The 24,199-nt window shown below is 36.0% G+C and overlaps 1 protein-coding gene across 1 annotated transcript in view; it reads right to left on the reverse strand.

The window, feature by feature from the left end:
- The window catches only part of DCDC1 (doublecortin domain containing 1), a 445,514-nt gene that overhangs the window by 236,851 nt on the left and 184,464 nt on the right, over positions 1-24,199 (reverse strand). The window contains exons 9-10 of the mRNA XM_036860073.1: positions 13,487-13,579; positions 5,540-5,710 (exon numbers count right to left, since the gene is read on the reverse strand). Of these exons, the coding sequence (XP_036715968.1) occupies positions 5,540-5,710; positions 13,487-13,579 (264 nt within the window). The remainder of the gene's footprint in view (positions 1-5,539; positions 5,711-13,486; positions 13,580-24,199) is intronic.

The raw sequence follows: 24,199 nt of genomic DNA on the forward strand, positions 1-24,199 counted from the left end.
AACATTGCAGAAGAAAGAATCTGAAACTCCAAGTCTCCATTAATTTGTTGTGATTTATTTTCTCATTCTAAATAAATAGTCACTTTCAGGCCTAATTTTAAAGAGGATCCTCTCCCCCCAGATTTTACAAGCTCTAGGTCCCAGAGAAACTGGATCTGCCTCTACTGGCAGCAAATGGAAGATAACCCACAAAGCATCATTGACCAATTGTGTGTGAAAAGCACTACTAATTCCGGTAAAAGGACTTCCCTGTACCCATCTTCCGCTCATTCCCCCGTGCTTTCTCCCACAGACTCACACATCCCACACTCTTGCTCATCAATTCCCCATCAGATCACCCACCTTCCTACTAGTTTTTCCACCCACCATCCCCTACAGATTTGCTAATACCCTTTCCTATCAATCCTTTCTTTCCTGCTCTCCCAGGGAAACGCCAACATTTCTGACAGCATCTCCATGGGGATGAAGAGGAGGAGGAGTTGCAGGGAAAGAACAGGACTGGGAAGGCAGAAGTCACTGAGCCATGGCTGTAGCAGATGTTCTCATAAGGCTGAGGGTGATGGCAGTGACAGGGGATATGGGGTAAGAGAAGGTTTGGAATAGTAAGAAATTGCTCCAAAAGCTTGTTACCTGAAGGGCTTCGTAAATTATGCCACACATTGAGTGTGACCACTAAGGGTAAAAACAATAAGAAATCTCATCAACCTAAAAGGTGCTATGATGTGATGGGAAGAGAATGTACCAGAATACAAAAAAGTGTACGCTGTGGTTGTGACTACATATGAGTGCATATGGAAATGATATGCAAGGGTGAGAATGGTTATATAAGGAATAATGTGATTACGGGTGATATAACTTTTTCCTAAAATTCTTCTAATGTTGTTATGTTGTGTTTTCAATTTTTTTTTTTTTTAACAAGGAACTTTCCCATGGCAGCATGGACATTGAAACTATTCTCGGTCTTTTGTCTTATGTGTCTATTTAAACTGGGTACTGTATTATGCAAAAATGGAACTGAGGCAGTATGGAACACAGAGCGTGTCCTTTTAAGAGGTGATCTTCTAATATTAAGACCTAACCAAAAGCTGCTATTTTAAAATTATCAATGAGGGACTTCCCTGGCGGTCCAGTGGTAAAGAATCCGCCTTCCAATGCAGGGGACACGGGTTCGATCCCTGGTTAGGGAACTAAGATCGCGTATGCCGCAGGGCAACTAAGCCCGCATGCCACAACTACTGAGTTCGCGCACCTCAAGAAGACAGCCCGTGCGCCACAGCTACAGAGCCCGCGCGCCCTGGAGCCCACGGGTCACATCTAGAGAGAGAAAACCCACATGCCACAACTAGATAGAAGCTCACGCACTGCAACAAAGAACCCGCGCGCCGCAAAGAAAGATCCTGCATGCCTCAACGAAGATCCCACGTGCAGCAACTAAGACCCGATACAGCCAAATAAATACATAAATAAAAGGGAAAATAATTTTTTAAAAATAGATAAAATTATCAACGAAAGATATGATGAGGATGAGAAGCTCAGTGAAGAAGTGAAGGCAAACACACAAAATATGAAAAAGCACCCCAGGGGATTTTTGAATCACACCCTGCCTACAGCCCCTAGTTAAACACCTAGAAGCTCTAGAAGATGATGATGACTACAATATATTATGTTTGGTTCTTGAAGCTGAGTCCTGGGCTCACATATGTATTCAACGGTGATACAAATCATCAACTAGAGAAAAGTAGAAAGATAATCATTCCAATTCACTGTTTTATCAAAATGAATAGAAAAGGGGAAAAATAAGTTTTACTGGAGCCATGCCTTTCAGTTATAAATGGAAAATGGATTGATTGATTGATTGATTGATATATCATCTAACACTCTGCATAGCACATGCTACAAGGTGGGATAAAGTTGTTCATAACTACAAAAGTCACGGCCCTTGCCCACAGTGACTCAGAGGTAACTGGGCTAGAGATAGTGTTCCAAAAAAGGGCAGCTCATTCACACTCCATGGAAACAGAGTTTGCCCAGGCTACTGATATGAACTGATTCTGGAATTAACAGAGGATGGTATGCTGCTGTGACCTATGCTCAATATCTCTCCAGTTGGAATTAGCAAGTTCTCCTCATCTAGAGAGTATGGAAAAATTCCTCAATTCTAAGAGATCTGCAATTCTGAATACTTAGGGTATACTTTGCTAAACCAGTTTTGTCTCTACTACCTAGCTATTTCAGATGTAAGAACTCGTTTAGAAAACTACAGATCTCTATTTCTTTTCCAGCAGTCCAAACATCTACTCCCAAAAATATGGGGGTTGGAGGGAAAGGAGAAAATGCATTACCATGAATAATATACAATAATTTATTTACAATGTTCCATTTAATTTTATATGAAAAACATGTCAGTCACTTTGGCCATCCAAGACCAACTTGCCTTTCTAGACTAATTACTGGAAAGTCCTATGTGCCCTATGTTGTACACGACCCTGCCTTTGCCCACTCAGTGGCTATAGGTAGTTGAATTAATGTCAGGGACCTAGGTAAGGCTGGACTGACCCAAACAGATTCTCTCTTTAAATGATTTGAACTAGGAGACACAAAGACTCTAGTCAGAGGATGATGACCATTTAAACCTAAAAGTTAGGGAGAGCTAGGGGCCATAATTTTCCTCCATGTACGTACAAAGGAGTAAAAAGAGAAAGCCAGCTTGCAGAAAGAAATGAGAAATGAAAAAGCTCAGAAAGATGAGGAGCGGAGAGACTATGGGGCTTCAGGAGAAAGAGATACGGAAAAGAAGTGACTTTCTTGTGAGAATCGGCTATACTTCCTGGTTTTCATTTCTGTGAGATTCCTTTACGTTTTCAACAAACCCTATTTTTATTTGAAATGGTTTGAGAGGGTTTGTGTTGCAGGTAACCAGAGAGTTTTTATGTAAACATGGGATTTATATCATAGAGCAGATGGGGAAAGAGGAAGCTCAAAAGAGGGGAGAAATAAAATGAAAGTTCCCTTGACCCCAGGCCTGGCCAAGTGCTGACAGGGAAAGGCAAATGTGGGGCTCTGAAATGAAAGAAGTATTGTTTGCAGGAATCTTTGTTTTTGTTTTTGTTTGTTTGTTTTTTCCTTTTTATTTTTTTATTGAATTATAGTTGACATACAACATTAGTTTCAGGTGTACAACATGGTGATTTGACATTTATATACATTATGAATTGATCACCATGATAAGTCTAGTGACCATCTGTCATCATACAAAGTGACTGCAATGTAGTTGACTATATTCCCTGTGCTATACATTACATCCCTGTAGCTTATTTATTTTACAACTGGAAGTTTGTACCTCTTAATCCCTTTCACCTATTTCGCCCAACCCCCCACAACTCCCTCCCCTTTGGTAACCACCAGTTTGTTCTCTGTACCTATGAATCTGTTTCTGTTTTGTTTGTTTGTTTTGTTTTATAGATTCCACATATAAGTGAAATCATATAGCATTTGTCTTTCTCTGTCTGACTTATTTCATTTAGCAAAATACCCTGTAGGTCCATCCATGTTGTTGCAAATGGCAAGATTTCATTCTTTTTACAGCTAACATTCCATTGTGTATATATATATCCATTTGCCTATCAATGGATACTTAGGCTGCTTCCAAATCTTGGCTAAATAATGCTGCAATTAACACAGGGGTGCATATATCTTTTCAAATAACTGTTTTCGTTTTCTTCAGATAAATGTCCAGAAGTGGAAGTGCTGAATTGTATGGCAGTTCTATTTTTAATTTTTTGAGGAACCTCCATACTGTTTTCCATAATGGCTGCACCAATTTACATTCCCAACAACAGTGTTCGAGGGTTCCCTTTTCTCCACATCCTCACCAACACTTGTTTTTTGTTATATTTTTGATAATAGCCATTATGACAAGTGTGAGGTGATATCTCTTTGTAGTTTTGATTTGCATTTCCCTGATGGCTAGTGATGCTGAGCATCTTTTCATGTATCTGTTGACTATCTGTATGTCTTCCTTGGAAAAATACCTATTCAGGTCCTCTGCCCATTTTTTAATTGAATTGTTTGGGGGTTTTTTGATGTGTGATTTCTTTATATATTTTGGATATTAACCCCTTCTTAGACATATCATTTGCAAACATCTTCTCCCATTCAGTATGTTTTTTCATTTTGTTGATGGTTTCCTTCGATGTGCAAAAGCTTTTTTGTTTGGGATAGCCCCATTTGTTTATTTTTGCTTTTGGTGCCCTTGCCTGAAGATCTCCAAAAAAATATACTGCTAAGACTAATGTCAAGGCAGCATACAAGAAGCACACTTCTAGGAGTTTTATGGTTTCAGGTCTTACATTTAGGTGTAAAATGGCAGACTGGATCTGTAACCAAGTCAGAAATCTGGAAAAGAACAATGCTACTCGACTACAGTAACACTTGACCTTGATGTCTTGAACATCACTTCCTAAGCCTTTAGCTGACTAGCATAGACTATGAGAAATATATTATCATGTTTACCTTGGAATTACACTTCCCCAAAGGTCAATTTTTACATGGTAACATTCTCATTCAAAATGTAAACAAGGAATGCCATTAAAGAAATAAGTTATAGACAGAAAATATAATGTTTATAATGTTATTTGCAGAATAAGACTGAATATTAAGGGGAATTGTAGAGATAAAGGCTGATCAAAATACAATTACTTCGAATGTTATCACATTCAAATATGAACATAATCAAAAGGAAATGAAGAACTGTAGTTATGGTTCTTTAGATGGAAAAGAGCCATACTTTGAGTAATTCAATTTTACTAATTATAGTCTCTTGAAACATGAGATATGAGATTATAGAACAATCTTAATTTGACAGACTTAAACAAAAGTATTTAAACTCCCTAAGCTTTCAGTACCTAAACCACTTTAGCTGAGTATGAATTATTTTTTTTCTCTTCCAATGATGCAATAGCAAAGGGTAGTTTAGGACATTTAGCCATCTTGTCCTAACAAATAACCAATTCACCTTTTTTTCCCAGTATATTCTTACGTATTGATTTTACCAAGTGAACTCAGACATGTGTCACACTTATCCAATACAGATCCTTTTCCTTGGAAATGTAGTTAGAACATCAATCAGTCACCTGGCCTTTCACCTCTAATTCCTATTGCCACTGTCTGCCAATTATTAAAGCTTGTCCATTTCTCCAAGTAAGTTATTTTTAAAAACTGAAATACATAGTGACTCCTGTGAAAAATATATGTTTCTTAGAAAAGCATGTAAATGTTCATGATTAAATTTCTTCATTAAAATTACTTTTCTGGGTTGAAAACTAAAGTTTATAAACCCATATTTCAAAGACTTCTAGTTATTTTCTTTTAGAACATATTCCCTGAATGGTAATATTAGCACTTGTAATCCAAACTCCAGTTTGAGGAAGACAACACAAAAAGAAATCCAAGCTGAGTGGCATTATTACAAGGGTCTTCAAATGGAGCAGAGTGCTTTGTCTCTGGCTGAACCCACTGAGAGTCACAGAATGACACCCACCTTGAGCTGCAGGCCTCCTGGGATAAGAGTGTTTGCTGGAAGGCTTTTAATGTGTTCGTAGACATAAGAGGAGAATTGCTCCTGCTCAGCCTGTAATTGGGGGCCAAGTTTAGAGAGATGACCTCTGTTGCTTTTGATAGCTGTCTGCAATTCATCAATCAGCCTGTTCACCTGGAGGGGTTAAATTACAAGAGTTGTTAGCAAGAAGTAATTGTTGATGTCACACCTATTAGATTTTTGAGTACTTAGTTTGATGTGGGGAAGATGACTTCAATATAAGAATTTGAGTATAGATCTATGTTCAAGTAAAGCAAATAGACGATATATACATTCCTTCATCAACAAATTTTATTTATGGGAAAATTTCTAACTTTGTACTTCAGTAATATGGAATAGGTACCTATTTACAATTGCTGAATAAAAATTGTCTCTAGGTACAAAAAGAACCATATACATTGACAAGTTTGCCAAGGACTTTTAAACTGCTTAACAGAATAAGACCTCTCTAAGACTTTAAGTAATCCAATACATGCGCCAATGACAATATTTAATGCTATTACATGTACCTTCCTTTTAAGAATATTTTATTTTACCATCTGTATGTTACTTTTAAAATTTTTAATATGTATATTAAATTCATTAACATTTTGTGGCCTTTTAAGTGAATCAGTCTGTTCTCTTCCTCCCAAATACTTTAAAATATAATTTTCCAAATTTCATAAATACAATTTTTCAAAATATCCATATTTCAAAGACAATGCTCTATTCTAGACAATATTTTGAATATATACAAATTTCTGAATAATGCATAGAATTTTTCCAGAAACAGCAAAGGCTTAGAAACATGTACCCTATATATTTAAATTTCTGGATTTCTAATCAGAATATTTAAGAGACATATGAACTTGACTTACGGGTTATTAGTAAGACATACTGAAGACTTTTTAATCCTTATAGTTTACAAATTAAAAATCATTACAATTCTTTGGCCCTTCACTGTGTTATATAAACTTATATTCTAATAGATTGGATTCTTACATAAACACTGGTCGATATATGGTAGTGACCGAAAGAGATGAAAAGCAGAAATTCTCTTTATCCATGATCTTTAAAGTGATCAAATTAGACCCATCTAGAATTATGAATGACTGTGAACAGGGCATGGATTTTTGAAATCTTGGGTTAAAATGCTGGCTCTTTCATTTACTGACTGAGAGACTTTGAACAGGTAATAAAAAAACCTCATTCATAAATGAAGAATAATACTGACCTTACCATGTTAAGAATTAAATTAGATTAAAGAATGGACAGCACAATGGCTAACCTATAATGTTGCATGTACATGGTATATTATTACAGTGTTTTCATTTTCAAATAGAGTAGTTTTCTGCAAATCAGGTTTGTTTTTTTGTTTTTTTTAATTTTTATTTATTTATTTATTTATGGCTGTGTTGGGTCTTCGTTTCTGTGCGAGGGCTTTCTCCAGTTGCGGCAAGCGGGGGCCACTCTTCATCGTGGTGCACGGGCCTCTCACCATCGCGGCCTCTCTTGTTGGGAGCACAGGCTCCAGATGCGCAGGCTCAGTAGTTGTGGCTCACGGGCCTAGTTGCTCCGCGGCATGTGGGATCTTCCCAGACCAGGGCGCGAACCCGTGTCCCCTGCATTGGCAGGCAGATTCTCAACCACTGCGCCACCAGGGAAGCCCTGCAAATCAAGTTTTAATTGTTTTTCTTGGCCTGTCTTTCCTATTCCTACCCCTATTTCACATGAAGAAGATAAAAATTTGAAACTATGTGCTACATAGATTCTCAACCTCACTTCAGTGTCCACAGATAAAATGCAAACTCCTTCTCCAAGAGTCTCCCATGTAATGACAGCTCAATGTCTTTCTATCTCTCTCAGCTGAAAATACGGTATTTGCCCCTACCAACTCTGATGTTAAATCTATGATTTCTATCCCTTCCACAGAGGATTTCAGGGAAGTCAATGAAAGCAAGTTTGTACTATTATCCATATGACTTGAATATTTACTTTTCTACTTTACCTAGTTAATTTGAAATATATATATATAATAATAATATTATGTGTATATATATATATATATATATATATATTACTTCAACTATATTTAACTTTTCCCAAGAACTTTAGAAGCATTATATGCATATAAAGCTAATTTAAATGATTCCTATTTTTCTTTGGTGTCCCATATCTTTCTTATTTGTCCCTATGTGATCAATCATCTACTTTCTTTAAACAATGCTTTTTTCTAAATAAAGAATTGGCAAACTTCTTCTCATAAGAGGCAGATAATATTTTCAGTTTTGTGAGTTATAATGTCTCCATCAAAACCACTTGACCCTGCAGTTGTACTTGTAAGCAGCTGCAGACAATATGTAAACAAATGGACAAGGCTGTGTTCCAATAAAACTTTATTTAGAAAAACAAGCAATGGGCTAGATTTGGCCCCAGGGCTGCAGTTTATCAACCGTTCTTCTAAACACATATATTTCCTCTCCTTCCTTTCTTTTCTTATAAGTAATACTCTAGCCAAGCCTTCATCTCCTCATCCCCTCCCGCTACTGGTATTACCAATATACCTACTGAATGGCCTCCCTGTCCCTAGTCTCTCCCCCTGTAATCCATCCTGCCATCTCCACCTAATTAATCTACCTCCAATAGTATAATGAACCTTCAAGTAGCTCCCCCCCAACCCCACTGCATTCCTCATCTTGCTATTCAAGATTCAAGACCTTTTCTTACTTTCTAGAACAAATTTCTATGCTTTCCACAGTACAGTTAACCCTATAAGAAAGTCATAAAGCTTAAAATATGGCAATGATGGATGATTCAATATTAGTCAATGTTTTTCATCCTTATCTTTACATACTACCTTTTAGCAGTATTATCCTCAAAGATGATGGATAATAGTATATTCTACATACCAAAGCTAGAGACCAAAGCAGACCAAGTAACCTGCTCTTATAGGTATGTGACAAAATTAAAATCTAATATCCAAAGGCCTTAAATAGAAAGAGTCTACTTCCGGAAAGCACCGATCCTCTCTGAACCTATACCCAGCATCATTTGATTCAAGAAGATATAATTTTATGTAGTCTTTAAAATATACTAAGTATCATACAACATATTTTGTTAGTCAATAATACTGCTCTCTTTAATTTTATGTACTGTACCTAGTGCTACAGCAAGCCACCAAAAAAACAAAAGGACGAATTTCAGGCTTTGATTTGAGAGCATCTTTATATGACTTGTTTTACTGTCACAATCCATAGCCTTTCACTGATAGGGGATTTCATGTGACATCAGAAATCAACCGTACAATTGATGATGTCATTTGCACTCTAAAGGGCTATTGGTTAAAACCTTAAAAGTTTCATTTCCCATAAATTCTTCGTTGCTTCAAAAAATTTCTCTATCATTTTTGCCATCTTCCTTGGCCCCATGATTATCTGTTGATGTATATGAAGCATAATTATAGCAATCATGGCCTGTATTTTTAATAACTTAAAACTATCAAATAAGATGCACTAGTAAAGATTAACTTATATCTTAAACATAGGAGAAAATATATCAAGAATCCTGCCACTGACATTTTGATAAAGTTTCCATCCAATTTTCCTCAAACTTTGTTACTTTAAAAATTCATAAGGTCTTTTATTCTCAAAGTGCTACATTTTACGTGTTACCCTGAAAGATAACGCTGTGCATGAAATAACTCATATACCAAAATCGGATAGGTAAAACAATACTCCTGAATTATTTTACATGATACGATTTTTTTTTTTCAAATCACAGATGTTGCTAAAAGGGGGGAAAATGTTCTTTAAAATTCTTCATCATGAATCTTTTTTTCCTGCAAATCCTTTTTTTTTTCCTCTCTACAAAGGCAATGTGAATGGGGGCAAAAGAAGACAAAACTTGACCTTTTGTGATCCCAGCATTAATGGGTCTGTTCATAATTCAATCTATGTGTGTGTGGGAGCATCCATGTGGAAACATAGAGGCCTGAGAGACATAAAGCCTTTCCCTTTAAACATTATCTGACCCTATCAGTCCCATTCACAAAAGAAGGCTTACGTATGCATATGTTGAAAAAATGCACCATCTCATTGTGCAGCAGAAAGCCTACACATTCTACTCTTCATTCTCTGTAGAAATGCAGCACGGAAGTGACACTTGTACAGAATTTGGGAGAGTGACAAATGAGCAGAAGGTAGCAAAAAAAAAAAAAAAAAAAGAGTATTCTGATGAGGAAAAAAACCAAACTTCTGAAAGAATGCAAATGCACACCTGTCTATAAACATATACATAGGCTTTTGCATAAGATGTAGGGCATTTTGGTCATTCATGCAACCCTTGAATTTAGTTGAATTCTCAAGATGATTTAGAGTAAACACAAAATATTATTCTGTTTATAATCATTCTAAAATGTATACCTATCAAAGTTGTACACTCTGAACCATACATTGTGAATACTGTACTTTAACTATTATGAATGACTCTTTGAGGAGCTCCTGGTTTTTCTAGTGATGAGTTCAGCTGTTGGCCTGAATGCTATGTGGCCTGGAGTCCATATATGTTAGTGAGGAGACTCCAGAGCACTTTATACTGAATTGTCACTTGAAATCGGCACAAAGGGCGGCAGCCTCCATGCTAGGAACATCAGCCTGGCATGCAGCATCTGGGATAGTCTCAAAGCCGGGTCAGTGCTTAAACTTAAGACCAAGACACTTTCTAATTTACAGCATAGTTAAGAAGAACCAGAAAGGCGACAGGGAGATAAAAATGGGTATTTTAAACTCCCTGAAGTCCCTTACTTGGTTCAGGCCCAAGGGTACAATGTTTTTCAGGTTAAGAAGTGAACATAACCAGACTTGACGAACGAAGGCTAGAAAAGACATAGGAATCTGTGAGCAAAATTAAGTATCTCTTAATCTTAAAATTAAGGATGAGCTGCAGTGTAACCACAAGGGAAACTGAAGTGTGTTCTGTCTCGTTTTCCAATCACTTCCACTACTCCCAACTGTTTAATAGATTCCCAGACCTCTTCTGAGATGGAAATTATTTTGGAAGGAGATCTATATTGCTTCCAGCCAGGGGTCACTTATGTGCTGCCTTTAGGCCTATTTGAGTCCAACGTCCCCAACAACTCATGGGGGAAGGGGTGATTGAAAATAAAGACATTTAAAAATATCTTTATAACTCATCTGGCAAGAGGGGTATGATGATGGCAATAAGGATGATGTCAAGTATACTTTTGGAGGAAGCAATAAGAATGCACTTCACAGACTTCTGGCTACAGGAGCATAACTGACCAAGGGTCCAAGCTATTATGCTCTTACACCCATCACCAGGTTGGCACCAATGGCCAAGGATACTAAAGCAGTTCCAACCCAGGGAGTCACAAAACCCCTCTGACGGACAACTTTGACTCAAGGATACGTCAGCAGCTTTGCCAAACCCTCCTTAGACTGCACAACAGTCTAGGATACTTCCACCCAGTCTTCCCTTCCTCTCTCCTTCACTCATGTTCAAGCCTGCATTTCAGTCTGACAGGTCTCCCAGCCTTACCTAGAGCTCTCCCCGTTTTCTCTCATGGCATTTCTTCTATTAAAATCCATACACATTTAAAAAAATTCCATCCTGGTGTCAACTTTTCAGAGAACCTGGAATAACACACTTTTAAACTGACAAAAAAATTACACACTGATTTCCAGTAGACCACTTCTAAAAAGCTTGATACAGTTCAACATATACCATCACATCGAAGTAGTCTCATGATGCATATGTTATTATTATTCCCAGTTTTCATGTGGAAAAATTACATGAAATAAAATAAGATTTTAAGATAAAAATACAGACAGCAGATACCTAAATCTAAATCTCAGATTTCATGATGTTTACTTAAGGTTTTGAAATACGTCTAGAAATATAGTATTTTGTAAAAAAACTGTGGGCAAAATTAAATGTTGGAGTAATCTCCCCATCCCCACATTTTTCATTTCTCTTTACCATCATGATTTCACATCTCTGTATATGAATTAGGCACAAAACTTGATGTCACTGACTTACACATCAAAATTAATAAATCACTTTCAAATTAATGATATAAGAATTCTTCTCATAGTGTATGGAATATATTTAGAGGTTCTTACACACACGCATTCACACCCACACACACAATAAATACTCCCTTCACTGTGTGTTTGACTTTTGAAGCAAACAAAAGGCACTTGGAGTCATAGCTGATCAAGCAAATATGTGACCAAATAAGGCCCTTTGCAGGAGAAAAAGTGATGTATATAGGTACTAAATAAACATTAAGATGATAATAAAGAAGTACCAAATAAGCATTAATACTGTTGGATTTTCCAGAAAAAATAATTTTCATTTCCAGCTTTGGTAACAAGGTGGCATTAAAAATGATATTTTTAGCATAATGATCATTTTCCTGGGCCACTTCAAGTTTCCAGTTCCATTGAAATTATAGTTTTGCATAGAATATCAACAAGCAAAATAATTACAATATTTAAAATGCAGAAAATAGTTAATCTGTTCATTCTTTTAGATTATTTCTATTTATTCTCTAATAATAATTTGTTATTATAGATACAATTTTAATTATACTCATTCAACTAGAGATTTTTATTTGCATTTCCTAAAGCTGACGATATCAAGATATATGATAGATTCATTTTAAACTTACTGTGAAAATATAATAAACTGTGATAAACAACATTTTTCAGTTGGATAGAGGACAATATTTTTTAAATCTAGAACTAACAACCTAGTTTTTAACTTGTTAATATTAAGTGGAATGAGTCAGAACTATAATTTAAAAGTATACAATTGTTATTTGTTATATCTTAGAAAAATTCAAGTTGAATTTTTCTTATGAAATATTTCCTACTGAGATTACCAATCAATGTTTATAATATAATCTTTAATACTGCACATATATAAGCCCTAAATATTAAGGTAGTCTCTAACTTAGAGAACTGAATTCACTCAGGAAAATTTGATGCATTGTACTTGTTCATCTATTGTAAAATACATAGTTAGCAAAGGAGATGCAATTACCATGATAAGAAAATATTAAAATCCTAAAGCTTGGATAGATTTCTTTGCCAAAATGTCAAAAGAGAATTACACGAAAGTTTAATTTTTAAATATTCATGCTATCTTATTCTTTAAAGTTGCTTATAGATTTTATTTACTGACAGTAGTACATGGAAATCAGCAAATTCATGATCTTTCCTCAGAAAGATTAAATGCTTTTGCATTCCAGGAAACTACATGAAAATCATTTTTCCCTTTTGTCTAACACCAATTTTGTATTATTATTTCATTTATGGAATATGCTGTCAACTTCACAGCATGAGCTTTGGAGAGAAGAAGTCTTGCTTTAATAGTTCTTCTTTACAATATTGCCTACAGAATCTTATGATTAGCTCACTTAGGCTTGACATTTATAAACTACAGTTTTTTCTTGATAAGAGATAACATTGCTAGCATTTCTAAAATTCAGAAAGATAGTTCTATTCCTAGCAAGTCAGAAAATAAAAATAAGATTTTATTATTTGTTCAAAGTTCAATAAAATTTTAATGTTTTTCCTATGTTAGCATAGTCCATAATTTCTAGATTCCAGTTGCATGTAATAATTTCCTAATTTAGGAGATTTATGAGAAAGTATTCATAAGTAGTTTTCAGAAAATTATAATATGATTTATTCTTTCAAGCATATAACTATTTTTCAAGGTGCCTATATCAATACAATGATTTCCAGTTTTGACCAGTTTTTTTCATTATGTTGTTATCAGAAAACCAAAGTTGGTTCACTACCAAATCAAAGTAAAATCTGCCTTAATTTTAAAATTAGTATTTATTGTAGTTTTACAATACAATTTAAAAAGTAAGTTCCTTACTTCTTCTTGTGCCTTATGGTGTTCCTTTGCTGTCATTGAAAGAATGACTTTTTCGGTAATTTTCCCTTTCTGTTCATCCACAGCCAGGTTCAACTAGAAAAATAAATAAATAAGTAAATGACATGAAATTCGGTACCTATTGACACCTAATAGCAATGTTTATTCAAACAACTAATTTAGCATAATCATGGAAGGTGATTTCAAATTAACTTGGTCCATACGTATGTGAAAATGAATTCCATTTAGATTAAATAAGTCGAAATGTTTTTGTATTTAAAACATTTAACACTGTATTTTTCACTTCCACTTTTATTGTTTTTAAGCTTACTAAAATATGATTTGGGAAGGGGTCCTTAATTGCAGACATTTGACACTGATGAGTACCTTTTAAAAGCATTTTGTCAAAATTAACATAGCAAAATTTTTTTAAATTAGGCTGATATTCCTATTAAAATCTTTCATTGCCAGTAGGGAATAAATTGGCTGCTGTTATGTCAGGATAAGAATTCAAGGAAATAAACCAAAAGCAAATGTCAATTCACTCTCGAATGGTTCAAAATGATTTACAATATTTCACGACAAAGAGTAAGTTTTATCTTAAATACCTGAACGGTTACTTCCAACCTGCTCCATGAACAGAGCCAGATAGAGGTCTTCTACAACTGCTGTAAACCCATGTTATAAAAAGGTGAATGTGGCTCATTCTATATTTCTTTATAAACAATCCCCACCAAAACAAAATGCTACTTCCAAGAAAAGGAAAAAGCTAAACTCACACAGTAATACTCACTCAGCTGATTGGTATTAATAGGAAGAAAGAAAATAGCAGCCTGATACAGAACCTTCTGAATTGGAATATTTAACAATTCTTAAGCAATGGACGTGCCATGTAGTATCTCCTTATTGAAGATTAAGAATGAATAATGACCATGTTTTTTGTTTTGTTTCTTTTGTTAATGCTGTTGTTATTTTAAATAGGCTTTCTCAACTGTATGCCTGGCAAATCATGTTTGAGTTAGCATGAATCTTTAATCTATACCCTGCCTGAAGACCCACTCCTATACTTGGGATAGAATGGGAGTGGGGGTCAACAATATAACCTCCTCAATCTACCTATTCTTATATACTATACGAATAGTATCAAACCTGTGAAGTCTTCATCTACTCATATGTGACACAGCTCAGTTTATCAGAGATTCTGTTTTGGTAGAGGAGAAAAGTCTAAGGAATCCTTAGGTGATCCTGATGATCAACTTAGATAAGGAGTTGACAAACATTTCTATGAGAGCCAGATAGTAAATATTTAGGCTTGGGGTAAAGGGGGACAGACAAGTCTCTTTTGCAATTACTCAACTCTGCCCTCGTAGCATGAAATAGAAAATACATAAACAAATGAGCGTGGCTATGTTCCAACAGAACTTAAAAAACAAACAAGAGGCAGACTGAATTTGGACAGCAGGAAATGTTTGCAGATGTTTGCCTGTCCTAGACCGAGAACCACTGAAAACAAGTTTTAAAAAAAAAAACAAAAAAAACCAACATGTGATATACATGATGACTACAGTTACAATGCTATGTGGTATATTTGAAAGTTTGTTAAGACAGTAGATCCTAAGAGTTCACAACAAAAAAAAACATTTTTTTAAACCATATGAAATGGTGGATGTTAACTAAGCTTACTGTGGTAATCATTTCACAATATATAAAAGTCAAGTCATTACGCTATTCACCTTAAACTTACACAGGGCCATATGTTAATTATATGTCAATAAAAACTGGGAAAAATCATCATGTGAAGCTATTCTTAGAATCAATCTCCCCAAGGAATATTTTTTCCTGTGCTAAAGTAATACAGAAAATGTAATATTATAAAAAGTCAAATATCAAACTCAACTTCCACACAAGGAAGCCTATGTGTAAACTATGGCACAACGTACTTGTGTCAAGTCTCTATGATTATTTCTTTATCAGGGGAGTCTCATTTCAGGAGGATATGTGAAGGAGAGTGACTGGGGAATATTCACCAAGGTCATCTTTTCTTCACAAAATTAATTTCCAAATGCAAACACATTCAGAGCAGATCTTTTTTGAAGGGAAGCAAAACAAAACAAAAACAGAGCTATAAAAACTCTTTGGTGCCACTGCAGTAGGTCCGATTCAATGTGGTCTCCCAGGACCATGAGATGTAGAACTGCTTCCAAGTAACTCCTTAAAAGGTAGGAATTCTTTACCTCTAAAACCACTACAGTTGGAAAAATCACCTCATTCTAACACTCAACTTCTAGCACTATCCTAATCTACATAAGCTGAGGGAAAAACATATCAACATTACTGAAAAGCATCATATGCATAGTACCAAATAGAGAACCCAGTAAGATATTGAGAAATAAATTGTCAACAAAACATAAGGATACATACATGGGGCCTCTTCTGAAAACAGCCCAGACATTCAAAAAGAGAGATATCTTAATACAATCATTTAAAGGAAATTATTGAAAGTAAAAAGTCAAATTAAGAGAATGCATTTTCACTTTGAGATATTAATAATATGCAGTGCAAACAGCATCTCTCCCTCAAATTCCAGACACAATAACGACAGTAAGATTCTTCTCTCCTGTCACTTTGGAGGAGAACATCCTGTTTCTTCATTAAGACAAAACTAGATGCTTTTGATTTGCTGTTCTTACTTAAAATATATGAAATAATTTTTTGTCAATGGGCTTGAAATTTCTGAGGCTAATTTTCATGTATAAAGAGGTAGACACTTCAAATTAAAAATCAAAACAAACAGGAAGGATGAACCTTAAGGGCATTATCCTAAGTGAAAAAAGTCAGATGGAGAAAGATAAATAGCATATGATCTCACTTACATATGGAATCTTAAAAAAGAAAAAAAGCTCATAGATACAGAGAACACTGGTGGTTGCCAGAGGTGGAATGGGGGTTGAAAGGTGGGCAAAATGGATGAAGGAAGTCAAAAGGTACAAACTTTCAGTTATAAAATAAGTAAGTCATGGGGATATAATGTACAGCATAGTGACTATAGTTAATAATAGTGTATTGCATATATGAAAGTTGCTAAGAGAGTAGATCTTAAAAGTTCTCATCACAAGGAAAAAAATCTGTAACTATGTATAGTGAGGAATGTTAACTAGACATTGCAGTGATATTTCTCAATATACCTCAATAAAAAAACAGAAAGATGGCTAAAATTTGTATGTAACTATGAAAAGCCAAATCTCTACCAAACAGGGGAGTGGAAAATCAAGTCGCTTTTTTCTAACTACATCATGCCCTTTGTAAATGTGAGAAAACACCCCCAAATATTTGTGATACACATCAAAACTTACCAAGCTAAATAAGGAAGGTTTAATTCACCATTTTCACCAGAGCTTGCTGCTAAGATTTTAAAAATATGTAAGTAACAAACACTGGCTATCCTAAATTAGGTTAAAGTTGGCTCATTCAATATTAATGGTAACCAGAAAAAAACAGACAAGAGACTAGTCAAAGACAGTAGCAGATATGGAAGAAACAAGGAACACAATGGCTCTGTCAAAGAAAAGTGAACAAAATGATTCAAGACAATGGTCTGGTTAGAGAAACAAGATTAAAAAGGAGTAAATTCACCTCAATTTGTTTAGGAATTAAGAAAAGAAATCCACAAAAGTATACCTGAAACAACAGATTCCAATGAAATGATTTCTAGTGGTTGTTACCTTTTAGACTATATTTTACATAAAACTATTAATGCTAACGTAGCAGACATTATACTTTCTCTAAAGCCCTAAAGGGTCATAGATTAGTAATGTATATATAGTTTTATACAAAACATATGGCCCATTGTGACTATAATAGAAAGTACTCTTAATTTTGAGGAATTCTTCAAACATTTGCTGGCTCAGGAAAGCTCTACTATGGACATCCTTGAGAGGAAAACAGGCTCAAAACCTCCTGCTGGAGAAATACAGACAGAACAGCAGTAATCTCATTTTATGGTATCATTAACATTACATGGTTTTTTTGTCCTGTTTTTTTAACTCCCCCCAAAAATATTTTAAGGCATATTTATGAAAATCATAAAGACTAATTGTGTGAAAATTTTAACACGATATTAAGATAAAATAAAATCTATTTTATAGGAGAAAATAACTCTAAAGTAAACTCTAGAGTCTAGTTATTAATATTTTTAGAAAAGCTACAGTAATCAAACACTGGTATGTTCTATCTAATTCATATTGACATTCCAGATAGGTACCAGCCAAAGAGGGAAGAGTCTATTAGTCTAACCAAACTGTCAGTGCTCTGAACTGTAGTTCTGCATGCAGTTTTCTCTGTATTCTCCAGAAGAACAGCTAAAGATTTAAATGTTAAGCATATGATATGTGTTGTGTATAATGTTCTTAATAAAAAAACATAACCCAAGAAGAAAACTGAATCCATCTTTCTATCAAAAATCTTTTTGACCAGTAAATATTGATCTATTAATAAATTATTTGATCCATATTTTACATGCAGATCAATACAGGCAATACAGTTTAGCATAAACAACAGGACAATCAGCCTTCATATATATTGACAAGTTTCCCAATGGTCTGTTAATATACAAAAGACTGGGACAAATTACTTATTTATATATACAAAACATGGTTATAAAGACCAGCTGCAGGTATTTTTTTGGAAAGTGCATTTTAATAAGGTCCTATTCAGTTAGGGAACAAATGGGGAAGAAGTAGTTTGCACTACAGAGTTTAGCGCGAGAGCTTTCTCTTTTTCTAACCACGAAATCAATCATTTGTCCAGACTGTGGGAGTCAGAGTTAGTTACTGAAAAGAGCTCCGTACATAAACAAGTCAATAACTCATTGTGTGTTATTGTCGAGCTGAAGAAGTCGGCTTTCAAAAAGCTGCCCCTGCTTCTCTCAGAATGAATGTCACTGTATTCAGAGACTGGGAGAGAGTCCTTTGTTTCCAGCCATTGCTGGCTGCCATTTATGTATGGGAACAGGAGGCGGCTGCTAGGAGTGCGGGGGAAGCCACTACTTGGTATCATGGATGTCCAGAAAAAAACTCTGAATTTTGTCAACCTAAATAATTTGTGCGTGGAAATGCATTAACGGAATTGTTAAAGAGTGGCCACACACACAAAAATTGGTAAAGGAATTAAACGATAATAGTCTGTATCATTTTAAATTGGATCAGGCTGATATTTTTGGTTCCCTACCTGTCAACAAAGATGAAACCAAAATATAGGCAATGGTTTGAAAAGTTCAAATGTACAAAATCAAATTGGTAAACAGGTCAACATGTCAAATAAATGCTATCTGTTCCTGCCATAAATATTAAAGGTGATTCATGGAACTCTGAAATGGGGTTTTTGAAGTGTGTGTGTGTGTGTGTGTGAATCTCTTTAAGAAATGATTTCATGTGCTCAACACTTGTAATGTTAAAGAAATCTGAACTATTTTTGACTTAATTTAAATATCCTTTAGAACTGAACTAAACCTAAAATTCATGATATAAATATTATACTCTTATTTCATCTTAATGTTTATTAAAAACCTACTATTTATTCAAAATCAAGCTAGGGACTATGAAGAAGCACCAGACCAGGATTCAAGGTTTATAATTAGGCTGGGCAAATGAAAAATACACATGGTCTGTTTAATAAATGGTCCTCATGGTGGGGCGGGGAGGGGTGGTCTCTGAAATCGTTAAACAAACGCTTAGCTCTTAATTAAATAAAGTTGGTGTTATAGGCAAGGAGAGAGTTGGAACCTAGAACTGAATCCAGTTGATTCCAAATCACCTCACCAGTTCAGAAAATCACAGCATTAAATAACATGCTTTCATATGCAACAACTGTACTAGACATTTTTCTAGGTACAAATAGGTTAATAGCAAAGTGTGATACGGTTGAGGAGACAATAAATAAATAAAAAGCAATAGAAAGTGAGAAACAATATATGGCAGAAGGTAGATCATAATTAATTGTCAAATGGAGGTATAAACAATACAATCTATAAGTATAAAGGGCAAAAATATTATTGGGGGATGGAGTGGTTGGAGACAGAAAGTCAAAAAACGATGGGCAGTACCTAGCTAGGAAAAGTAGTGATACTATAGAGCAATATTATTAATTAATATTACTAATTAGTAATTAATTACATGATAAAATTTGTTCTAAACACAATCAGTGATTGCTTTGGCATGACTTTGGGAGGGGAAGGAGAGAAAACTGAGCCTTAAAGCATAAGCAGAGAGAAAGGACATAGCTGATCCAAGTGGGCGAGCCTTGGCAATGGTCTGAATGGAAGGAATGACAACAAGGACTAGATAGTTAGTGTAACCTAATCTATTTCTCTTCTTTCTTTTTTTTTATTTTTAAACAGCAGGTTCTTATTAGTTATCTATTTTATACATATTAGTGTATACATGTCAATCCCAATAAGGTGCTAGTCCTATAGTAAGGGCATAATGGAGGACTCAGTACTTAGCTTTCCCTTGGCTCAGCCCCATCCTCTCAAGCTATATATACTTAACTCAGTTTCAGTCTTAGACCTGGACCTTAAGAAAGTCCTGACCTAGCCCCCACTTCTAACAGGGTTATCTCACTTAAATCCCTTCTACAAAAAAAAATTCAAGAGTGCCACTTTTACACTTGGGGAAAAGAGCAGAATCCTTAATTCAAAACTAGCTGCGAATTCTGGCTCTGCCACAAATTAGTTCTGAGACACTGGGCAACAGTGATGGTTCATACAGCCCAGGCCTTCCAAAGCCAGGCATTCCTCTCCCATCCTTGCCAATTCTTTGAAAAAAAGCTACCTTTACCAGAGCCTGTAGCTTTTTGAGGTCAGTTTGTTTAAAAGGAGAATTTTAAAAAGAAATCTTCATAATATTTAAAAACCAGCAAACACTTCATGACCATTTTAAAACAGTAATATTTTAAAATATTTATAGTTTGTCTAAAGGGATGTAAAAGAGAATTCTCCATAAGAGCTTACCTTCAATTTATTTAACTTAATTAAAGAAACAAACTACTTTTAAAATCTCCTTCCTTCCCTGTTTTTTAAAAAAAGTAATCATAAACAAATTTTAGCCTTTCCACATTTGTGGGGAAAGTGGTGCTGAGTTAGTCCTGACTTAGTAGCCAGATTATAAACTTTCTGCCTAAACATTCTATCCCAATTAGGAATGCCACATGCCCTAAATTTAACTCAGCTTGCCCTCTCAGACTGACTCTCTACGCCATTTCTTCCACCATCATGTGTAGTTTTGGAGCGACTGTACTACTCTGGCCAAGAGGTAGACCCCTGGCCTCCCCAGACCAACCAGCCTCTCTCTTCAGAGATACAGAGTCACGAGGGGAACCATACAGAGACATAAACAGTTGGAGAGAATCTGTCCCACTACTAGCACTCTGAGGAGATTGTCCCTTAAATCCAGATGTCTGGAGTTGTTCCAGTTCTTTCTACAGCCCCTTTGTTTGGTCTTTCCTTGAATTCCATGTGCTACCACCTGCCATCCCATTAAATTCTGTTTCTGCCTAAGTTAGCCTGAGACAGACCCCACTGATTGCAACTAATAAACTCTAACAGATATGTCATATATGTCCTCACGGTAAATGCCGCATTACTTTAGAAGATCTGAATGAGTCTCTATTCCTAGTAACTAAAGGTATCCCACTCGAATGTCTTAATAGTGTGTCCTTTGGGTATTATAATGGGTAATGTAACAAGAGTAATGGTTTAAAGATGATGCTTTTCTTTTTGGCCTTTCGACCTGCAAGACTGCCCAGACTATTCCAGGTATCCCTAAGATTTGTCACAGTGATATTGCTTCTGTCATGTACAACAGAAATGTGCAACAAAACAATATCCCTGCATATAAGACTGTTGCCTTGAGAAAGGATCTGCCTTTCAAGAAAACCCTTTACCACCCCCATTAGCATATCAACAGCTAAATTTAGATGACTCAGCCCATAAATTTCCCTTTGTAAATTAAGAGTAATGACTGACTGCTATTAAGCCTTTGCTGGAATCAGGAATAAGATACAATGTAGGAACAAAATTAAAGCCTACCTCCTTCTGTCCTAGAGGAAAAATTGGAAGAAGTCTCAGAGAGAGAAGCAAGAAAGTAAAATAGCCAGAAGAATCAGGTCTTAAGTTCCCCTCTTTCAGGGTGTGGCTTGGGAAGGGAGACAAGTGTCAGGTAAGTGGAAACAATCCTTGGGCAGAGGGGTCTTCTGTTCCCCTCCCCTCAGTATGGACACAGGGAGGAACTGTCCTGCAGCAACTTAGGAAACAACCAGGTTGACAAGATGACATGATACGGGCAGGCAGAGGGAGGCCTGAGGTTTACCTCTCCTGAACCACCCTTGGTTTCTGTGTCTTGTGACACGGAAGCGTCTCAGTGAAGTCTATCACAGGCTATTCACATAGCGAGGAGAGCTTGCTCTGTAGTGAGAGCAGCACCACAAACCAGCTGAGCCAGGGCCAAATGGGTGTCTCAGTCAGACTTTGGAGGGCTATCTCTACCACCACAGGAAGTCAAGCTGAGGCTGGATCATCCAGGAAGCACCACCAGAGAAAGTGCCTGGGCCAAGAGAATGAGCTGTAAGTTCACACACTGCAGGCCAGAAGAGCATCCAGCAACTAGGTGAACAAGGGACATCCTTCCACTGGCGAGCAGCTGCTGGGCCAACATGTACATTCCAATGGGCCAGCATGAGGTCAGGGGCCCCTTACCCCGGTGCTTTAAGGATCTGAAAGCCACACAACCTCTTCTTCCATATACTACCTGAAGGAAACCAACAGAATACAGGAGAGTCTATCTGAGAGAAATAATGACCTAAAATAACTATTTAAATGATCCGATCAGACTAAGCTTTGAACTGAATTGGACATTCAGTTATTTTCCCCCCAGATCCAGTGGGCAAGAGCTCAGGAAGAAAGTAATATTTGTGTCAGAAAATAACTCAGAGTCAGTTAGTAGTTATTTTGCACACAAATTGTGTCCACACACGTGAGAGAATCTGTTTATAGACAGAGCCAAGGAACAAAGGCAAAAACAGTATTTATAAAGCAAAGGAGAGAAATAAAACACAATCAGACTGTACATTTTGGGGGGAAATTGATAAGCTGGTAATTACTAAATTGAGTAAATCAAATAAGGGTATCAAGGAAACCATTTTATTGTTTATGGATTCTTGAAAAAAACTTCAGAGTTCATCTGAGAAGCATTTATGTGGCAGGCTGCTTCTGAATTATGTCTACTTAATTATGTCTAACAAAACTCTATTTTTGTTAGACCAGTCCTGCGCCATTTCCCACACTAGAATGTTTCATTATTTTACACAGGGTAATGAACTGCATTTTTTCTCACCCACTAAAATAGCTATCTGAATCAGAGAACTCCTTGAGAACCATAGTTAGGATTCTGGAGCCCAGAGAGGGTAAGTCAGATGGGCCTCTATCCTTCTAGAACAGTGTCTGAACATGTGTTTGGCTGGTGTGATACACCTTACATCTCCAATAAGCCTATTTTCAATCATTATTTCCCACAGTGATGGGGGAAATGTCCCCATCAATCCTTTGTCACCCAACTTTGGCCCAGTCCCATTTGTGAAGCCCACTCTGGCTTTGTCTTCCCCTCGTGTGCATGTATGAGCCAAAATATACTGCCATATCCTATAGATGGTGCCCCTTCCTCTCTCCCTTCTTTCACTCTTTTATCTAGTATATTTACTGAATGATAGTGCTGATACAAACAATGCACTGTGCTGGTTCCAGTGATACAAATATCGATTAGGTGCCTCTGTACCTTCAGAGGGCTAACAGTCCATTGAGAATTACACTTCCACAGTCAGCATTTCCCTAATTGTTTTCATTATGTTTGCTCCTGGGGTAAGGTACCATGTCTTACGATTCTTTTATATCCCCTAATAAATAAACCATAACAGGAAGATAGCAGACATTCAATAAACACTTGTGATGGATTAGTGATGGATGAAAATCCTCAAATTATAAGTACTTTTATTTCTCACTGGACAAATGTTTCCTAAACTATGTACTGGGTATTGTGATATAGGGATTTTGTGGTCAAATGATCTTCCTAAACACTAAGTTAAACCAAGATAAATGGGTTTCTTTATAACATAGCTCCTAGGAGGTTTTAAGATAAATATGAGATAACATGAGAGCACCTCGGGGTGTCCAGCAAGATATACTTTCAGATATGTGTCAAGAGACCAGCGATTCTCAAGTTGGTCTTGAAAGTTGAGGAGTTATTCAAGAGTGAGTACAAACGTGACTCAGTGCCCAGACACAGAAGCACAACTCTGTCCATCGTCAGCACGGCTCAACCCTGTCTGCTGTGCTTCCCCCAAACTAATCTATAATTCTCCCATGTAATTTGAGCCTTGAGGAAAAAATTCTCTAATACATCTAAAAACTATGACCAAGAAACTTTTGGAAAAAAGGTGAAATAGTAAAACTAGTATTAAAATGTACCTTAAAACAAAAATCACTAAAGCAGTGTATCGCACTGTGTACCATGACAGAAGATAGAACTAAATATCAGGCCAAAATAGACACAACTTATATACTTAGGGCTTTATGACATGTTACATGTGATACAAGTCTAAAATCTCTTAGTCACACTTACAAAATTCAAAAATTTCTGAAAACTGAATGTTTTTTTAGAACTTATCAGG

Source organism: Balaenoptera musculus, chromosome 8, assembly GCF_009873245.2.
Source record: "Balaenoptera musculus isolate JJ_BM4_2016_0621 chromosome 8, mBalMus1.pri.v3, whole genome shotgun sequence".
Classification (NCBI taxonomy): domain Eukaryota; kingdom Metazoa; phylum Chordata; class Mammalia; order Artiodactyla; family Balaenopteridae; genus Balaenoptera; species Balaenoptera musculus.